Here is a 7,876-nt window from a genome sequence, read left to right on the forward strand (position 1 = left end):
GTAACTGAGCACATATCTGTGTGGAATAATTGGTCCCTGCAGTTAACCCTAACAATTCCCTGCTCTGTTTCTCAATGCCGACTTCACTAAATGCTGCATCAGCAGGTGGGGGAGCACAACATGCTTGGAGCTAAAGCTAAGGTTTGAAAGCATTTGGCGCAATGTGGAGATTGGACAGTTGTAGGAAGCTGTGATGGAGGAGCTGTTGAGATCCTGGGGAACTGCTAACAAGATTAATAGTGGAATTGGTATAAACCCCCACCCAAGCCCAGTGGCAGCTCATAGCAACTTGGAGGTACTAAATTTTAGGCATGGATTCTCTTGCATGGCAGAACCCTGGAGCACACTAAAATGACACACAAACCAAATATATCGGATTTCCATGCAACCCAACACAATGTTTTCCTCTTTAAAGATGCCTCCTGCCTGACACAAATGATGCTCTATTTTCAAGCTAATATGGAATCCAAATTCTGGTTTGTCTCTGGGAAATTTGACCAGGGCAAAGCTTATCTAATTAGAAAAATATTAAGTTATATTTGTGTGTGCACATGAATGTCTCACAGAGCTTGTGGAGGTCAGAAACCACCTCTCATCAGTCAGTTCTCTCCCACCATGTAGGAACCAAGGATCAAACTCACAGCAGTCTGGGCAGCCAGGTCTTTTCTCTGGCCTTCATTTTTGGTTTTAAAAGTAAATACATTTAGGGGTTGTTGGAGGTATTAAAAAACGTGATATGGCTCAGCAGTTAAAGGTACGTGTGGCCAAGCCTGATTGGCCCTTGGAATCTACGTGGCAGAGGAAGAGAACTGACTCCCATAAGTTGTTCTCTGACCACCAGACATGCATACCTCACCTGGTAATAAATAAAACTAGAGAGTGAAATGGCTTGGCAGGTGACGGCATTTGTGCTTAAGCCTGAGACTTGAGTTCCATCCCCAGGTGGAAGAGGTGACTGCTAGATGCTCTCTAACCTGTGTGTGTGCATGTGCACACAATATCCACCCACTGTATACCTAAGGAAATAACCCCCAAACTTCTGGCCTAGGGATGTAGCTCAATGGATTATGAGGCTCTTGAGTGCCTACTTGCCTGGTACACCTCTCGAGTCTCCTGCACAATCTGTCATTAGGCGTCCCTGGCTTCCTTGTTACCTCCCACCGCCCAGCTTTCTCCCAGCCTAGTGTTCAGTTTGTCTTTCTGAAGGTCCGGCTCAAATGCCTGCTCTCCTATCTTGGCCCTCCTAGCTGTGTGTTTCTTGTGAACTGACCCACAATCCTCTGTTGCTGGGTGTGCTCAACTGTGAGGTGGGTTAGACTGAAAGGTGAGAGCCCTGTGCAGAGCTCTCACTGAGAAAAGCCTCCTGTGCTTAGAAGTTTATTGTCACAGTAACTCATGAGGTGGATAACAGAGGGAGGGAGCTGCCCTGGATGACCTGCAGCTTTCCCTCCAAAGGAACCTTCTGACACCGCTCCAAAGAATCAAGGAAAGGCTCCCGTGGTGTGTCTGCTCTCTGCTGAGCTGCACCAACACTCTGGTCTTTGTCAGCAGGGTGGGGTGACTTCAGTCCATAGTCATCCTCCTGCTTGTCTTTATGGTCGAGTTTATTCTTTTCTGTCGTAGCCTTTCCCGATTCATCTTCTCAATCCTGAAAACAAAGGACAGCAATGAGGCCCAGATGTGCAATCAGTGCTTTTCAAAGCTGGAAACCGAGGGGAGCAGAGAAGTCTGGTCAGTAGGAGCCAGATGTGTACCCTGGCCCAGGTCACACCTTGCTCCTCTTAGCAGTTTCCCCACTACCCCTGCTGGAAGCTCCTGGACTCCCAGCCCTCTCACCTGCCCAGCCCTGGTCCCTACGACCCGCTTGCTGCCAGGGTGTTTCTGTACCTGAGTCTCTGAAGCTGAGCATCTTCTTTGGATGGCTCCTTGGGCACCTGGCTGGCCTTGGCAATCATGTCTCGAATTTTCTGTAGGCATTCTGCCAGATTGCGGAACTGGTATCGGCTGCTCTCGGAGGTAAGTACCAGCTCTCCTGCCTTGTTGATCTTATTTTTATGCTGCCAAGGAGGAAAATGAGGGACACCCGAAAGGCCCACAAGCCTATGCCCACCTCAGGGACCCATAGGGACAGAAGGGGCAAGTACCGTGAGGGCAATCTTCTGGCGTACGGGCTCCGCAATCCAGTCTGCACTGGCCAAGTGAAACCTTACTTCAGCCTTGGAATTCACTGTGTATGGGGAGGGAGGAGCATTGATCCTTAGATTCTTAGGAAACCACAGTACCTAGGCCTCGGGAATAGTCCTGAAGCCAAGGGCAGCTGACTACCTAGCCAGGAACATTCTAGTTTATGTCAAAACTGGCCATGGAACAAGCCTGCAGGGCTAATGAGGCTCTTTGGTATAAAACTTCTATTATGTAAATACTTCTAGTATGCAAATCCCCAGGCTCCTCAGAAAAGTTTTACTGAACTCTGGAAAGAGCAGGGGATTGGTTTCTCAGGAGCAAAAGAAACCTACTCTCCATGGACCAAGCAGGCTGCCCTCCCATGCTGTGAATTCTTTGTTTACCCTCCGAAGCCGAGCCTAGTCTCAGCAATCCACAGCTGAGAAGCAGACAATCGGGCACATTCAGAAGAACAGAAAGAATTATTATAAGCTGGAGGTGTGCGAGCTGAGCAGAAAAACCCCTTTATTCCACAGGAATGTGAAGGCAGAGTTGCTGAGTTCCCTTACAGCGATAAGGTGCCAGTACCTTTGTTAACGTTCTGCCCTCCAGGACCGCTGCTCCGACAGTAAGATATGCTCAAGCGATCTGTGAAATGAAAGAATACACACACAAGGATTCGCCATAGCCGAACATGGAGTCAGTCAATGTAGACCGCTAGTCAACATGACTATTACCCCTCTCCCTCTCCTGGACAGTATTCACAGAGGTCAAAACTAAAATCAGAACAACTGATTGTCCCAAGGCCTCACAGAGTGGGAGAAGTACAATTATGACCCAAGTCTAGCACACTCTAACAAATCCTTCTGCTCTGTTTTTTTTTTGTTTTTTTTTTTTTTCTTTTTTTTTTTTCGGAGCTGGGGACCGAACCCAGGTCCTTGTGCTTTCTAGGCAAGCGCTCTACCACTGAGCTAAATCCCCAACCCTGCTCTGTTTGTTTTAAAGTGAAGACTCTTGCTAAGGGCCAGACTTAGTTTCACACAGTCCAATGCATGGTGGATATGGAGTCAGATGGGCTAGAAGCTGAAGAGGACAAGCCGAGGTGGAAGTGTATGTAGCTCTCTTCAGACACACCAGAAGAACCCATTACAGATGGTTGTGAGCCACCATGTGGTTGCTGGGAATTGAACTCAGGACCCATGGAAGAGCAGACAGTGCTTTTTTTTTTTTTTTTTTGGTTCTTTTTTTGGAGCTGGGGACCGAACCCAGGGCCTTGCGCTTCCTAGGCAAGCGCTCTACCACTGAGCTAAATCCCCAACCCCAGACAGTGCTCTTAACCACCGAGCCACCTCTCTTGCTCCGTTGTTTGGGTTTTTTGATATAGGATTTCTCTATGTGGCCTTGGCTGTCTTGGAGCTCACTTTGTAGACCAGGCTAGGCTCAAACTCAGAGATCCACCTGCCTCTGACCCCCCAAGTGCTGGGACTAAAGGCCTGTGCCACCAGTGCCTGTCTTGTTTATTTTTAAACGGAGAGATGAGGTTTTTTCCTCCCATTTCTGTAGCTCATGCAAAGGCCTTGAAAGTGTCTGGGCAGGGAAGACACAGAAGCAGGGGACTTCGAGAAGACCAGCCTACAAAGAACCACAGTTTGGGTGTTGGACTGTGGCACCTCAATGGCAGGAGGTGGCACCTTGAGACCACCTCCCAGATCTCCCTCCTTTGGAAAAGCTAGTTGAATCTTGTTCTGACTAGATGACACAGGTTCCTGGCACTGCACTGTGGAGCCTAGCAACCCTGCATCTAACACGTGTGGGCCGTGCTGGCTGCAGCTGAGTCTGCTGAGGCCGAACACTGCGATCCTCCAGCACAGGAGGGGCAACTGCTGTTCACTGAGCAGAATGCCTGCTTTCAGAGACTGTGATGAGGCTTCCCTAGGCCTCCAGTTCTGTGGAGAGGCTTCCTGCCTCTCCCTCCAAAGGCACAGACAGCGGCAGGGTATGGTCTGCCTCCATGCAATGGTGTGCTGAAGTCTCTGTTTCGGTGTCACCACAAACAAGGACCATGGGGTGATGATGCACCTCTGCCTCTCCATTTAACGGCCCAGAAGAACTGTATGCCTTTTGATTTTAAAGAGATCCAATGCTGGGTGAGATGGCCAACAGAGGTAGGAGGATTTTATGAGATAGCCTGGGCTATATAGTGAATTCCAAGTTAGCCTGGGTTACGTAGTGAGAACATGTCTCAAAAAGAACCCAGGCTGTTGGTGGAACTCAATGCTTTCTAGCACATCTGTGAAATCTTGTCTCTGTTTGGCAAGTACAGAATTTGTAGTTTGTTTGTCCAAAGACAGGGTCTCATATCACTCCTGCTGTTCTTGAACTTGCTATTGAGCCAAGGCTGGTTTTGAACTCCCGATCCTCCTGCCTTCATCTTTCAAGTGATGGAATTTACAGGCATGTACCACCACACCAAGCTTTGACGGAGAATTCTAAAATTATTCAGCGGGGGAGCTCTGACGTCTGTCCCCCAGCTACCTAGTTTCCCTTTCTCCCTTTTTAAATGGGATTTCAAACCAAAGCTCAGCTGGCATGGGACCCACCATGCAGCGCGGCCTCAGGTTCACAGCCATCCTCCCCACCCTGTCTCCTGAGTGTGCGGAGTTTTGGCTGTGCTGACCATGTGCACCTAAGTCTTTCTTTTGTTCTCTGAAGACTTCACTCTAACGTTTTGTTGTTTTTAGACCTCACTGTTCAAGGTTTTGTATGCCTTTTTGGATACATATCTAGATGCGCACAGGACTATGTAAATAGAGATACAGACTCAGTACGAGAAACACACAGGGAGGCTTGTCCACTCTCTTGTACCTTCCCTCTTCCTACACCACCCAACCACGTACCGTGAAGACAGTTCAGAATCAATCACACCCTATGTGTGGGCGCCGTTTATTTGCTATCTAAGCTATGATGTAAAGACTCTCCTTTCACGGGTGTGGAGAGATCTAGAAGGGACACGTAAGAAATCTGGTAGTTGACTCTGTGTGTGTGTGTGGTGCTTGGCAAGTTAACTACCACTGAGTTAGACACCTATCCTACAATGTCTGACTTTCAATAAAATTACTTACCTAGAGGGATGTCACTGCTGGCTTGTGCTGCATGCTCCTGTAATGTGATATACACACTGTCAAAGAATGAAGTCACTTGAATTATAATGTAAAGCTACATGTCAAATGTTATATATTTTGGGCTGAAGAGATGGCTCAGTGGGTAAAGCACTTCCTAAAAGTCAAGCCCAACAGGCTGAGTTCACCTGTGGGTTCCCTGGGATCCACATGGTGGAAAGGAAGAACCAACTCCTGTGAGTTATCCTCTGACTACACCCACACACGCACGCACGCATGCACTCACCCATTCATACACTCACACCCTTATACACATACTCGTACACTAAATCCGACGAGCACTTCTAAGAAGCACTGCATTACTGTTTTCAGGCTTCCAAATCGTGCTGTCAAACCTGCCCCGACTCAGGTGCTACCTCTGAGGACTCCTCCAGGAAGCCGGAGCTCATGCCCTCAGCTACTGCTGGGTGCTGTCAGTGGGCTGCCTCAGGGGAAAGGGACAGAGGAGACCAGACAGAGAACACATACATGAGGGATACTAAACACCAATACTCTCTGCCACCCTGGCACAACAATCCTAGTGGGTCTCCCTGTTGCTTCTGGTGCCCACAGGAAGCTGGCAGCACGGGCAGTCTGCCTTGAACAGGTCCTGGTTTACCTGGAGGGCTGGTGTCGGACTGAGCTACTCACAGAAGGCCTCCTCCTCACCAAGGCTCTCACTGAGCAGCACCACTCTCCAAGCTTAAATCCTCAGAGTCCAACAAATACCACCCCAGGAGCTCTTCAGACCTCCAAGCCAAAGAGTGTTCATCTGCATCTCTGGATGCCTTCATCGCTTCATCTCCAGAACTGGCGGTGGGGGTGGAATTCTCACTCTGCTCATGTCGCTCTCTCTAAACTACACCTGTTTGCTAAGTCACCCTCCTCAGGGTTTCCTCTTGCTTCCTCATGCCTCTTCCTAATGTTCCTTTACCAGCACCTTATGATGGCTAAAACTCTGTCCCACTTCTTCCAGGCATTCCCAGATTACTCTACTTAAAACTTCAACTCTAAGCTGGGTTAGTTAGTGTATGCCTGTAATCTCAATGCTTGAGAGGCAGGACGATCACTGCAAACCAGAGATCAGCCAGGGCTTTTAAAGGACCTTTCTCACAACAAACAAATAGGCCAGTATAGTGACACATGCTGGTAATCTTTACATTGGGAGACGACAGCCCAAAGGATCAGTTCTTAACCACCCATAGCTATGTAGCAAGTTCGAGGCTAGCCTAGGTTACATGAGATCCTTTGTCAAAACATACAAACCTACAAGTGTATCTCTAATTTCACCTCTTCCTTCTGGGTCTTACTATCTCTAAAGTATCATATATGGTGTTACTTGGGTTTATTTATTTATTTTTGTCTGTAGCCGTCCAATATATAAGCTCCACAGCCTTAGGATTTCTGTCTTACTACTCTCTGCCCCAAATTAGCACTGTGCTAACAACATGCTCTCAAAAGAAGTCTGCTGAATGAGGTATGAGTGAATGAATGAAAATACCTGATGCTCTTTCACTCCTATAGGTGCAGCTCAATAGATGACCTCTTTCCTGCTCAGGCCCCATGCAGTATGACTACACGCAGCTGGCTAAACACGGATCCTTAAGGACCAAACAAGCTTTGTCTCAGGCTACCTAACGTTACTAGGGGCAAAAGACGGGATAACGTTCCAACTTGCAGACCTCAGCTTTTACTGTCCAATTTCAAGGTTCATAATGCCCACCTTCCCATTGAATGTGAGCCTGAGGACCGGGAAGCAAACGTGGAAAAACTGGTGATCTTGAAAGATACGTACGTGGTGGGTTCTCTCCCGCGGCCTGCACTATCCGAGCCACTAGAGCTGCTATCTCACCCCACAGTCCCAGCCCCCCGGTTGCTAGGACAACCAAAACGTTCCAAGCCGCCGGCTTCCACGCGTCACCTAGGAGCAAGAGGAACCGCCCTTTCCGTCCCGCCTTTCTCGGCTCACCGGGACCTTCCAGGCGGTATCCACGCCCTTGGATTCGGGGTACAGCTTGTCCAGGCTGTAGATGCTCTTGAACTCGGTGCCGTTCACCTGTCTTTGCAGAGTCCGGCGAGCACAGCGCGCGGGCGGCGGGAGCAACAAGGTTCCAGCTCGGCTCAGGCTCCAGCGTAGGCCCCAGGCGGCCGCCATGTTCACCTCCCAGGACCGCTTCCGGTGCGCACTCTCCCTGCGGTCCGCCAGCCTTCGCTGAGCTCGCGATTTGAGTTCCTCCTGGTTTCTCTCACTCCCGGCTGGCCACTTTGGTCGTGATGGTGGTGGAGGTGGTGGGCACCCAGCTGGCATCTGGTAGAGGTTAACCGGCCAATAGAGACCACCTACGGGAGAGTCTTCTTTGAAAAGGATTCCTGTATGGGTCTGGGTGAGTGCTGCTCACCTGCAGTCGCAGCACAGCAAGGCTAAGGGAGATGCAAGCCTAAACTAATTACATAGGGAGCCCCTGTCATTAAAAATAAAAAATACAAGGCCCGGCGTGGTGGTGCACGTCTTTAATCCCACACTTGGGAGGCAGACGCAGGCAGATCGAGGCCAG

General features: G+C 49.3%; 1 protein-coding gene across 1 annotated transcript; it reads right to left on the reverse strand.

The window, feature by feature from the left end:
* Nucleotides 1–1,361: 1,361 nt before the first annotated feature.
* Nucleotides 1,362–7,518, reverse strand: Mrpl58 (mitochondrial ribosomal protein L58). Its single transcript, XM_032913387.1, has 6 exons — nt 7,291–7,518; nt 5,286–5,322; nt 2,752–2,811; nt 2,145–2,227; nt 1,888–2,057; nt 1,362–1,648 (listed from the first exon to the last, which is right to left on the reverse strand). Exons 1-6 carry the CDS (start codon nt 7,474–7,476, stop codon nt 1,564–1,566), a joined length of 621 nt encoding a protein of 206 aa, XP_032769278.1. The 5' UTR covers nt 7,477–7,518; the 3' UTR covers nt 1,362–1,563.
* Nucleotides 7,519–7,876: the final 358 nt, after the last annotated feature.

This window comes from Rattus rattus, chromosome 9 (assembly GCF_011064425.1).
Source record: "Rattus rattus isolate New Zealand chromosome 9, Rrattus_CSIRO_v1, whole genome shotgun sequence".
Classification (NCBI taxonomy): domain Eukaryota; kingdom Metazoa; phylum Chordata; class Mammalia; order Rodentia; family Muridae; genus Rattus; species Rattus rattus.

Coding starts and splice junctions, on each gene's coding strand:
- Mrpl58 (XM_032913387.1), bottom strand. CDS start 7,476: ATGGCGGCCGCCTGGGGCCTACGCTGGAGCCTGAGCCGAGCTGGAACC. Junction 2,228..2,751: donor AGGGCAGAACGTTAACAAAG/GTACTGGCACCT, acceptor CCCCATACACAG/TGAATTCCAAGGCTGAAGTA. Junction 2,058..2,144: donor GCCAGAAGATTGCCCTCACG/GTACTTGCCCCT, acceptor CCTCCTTGGCAG/CATAAAAATAAGATCAACAA.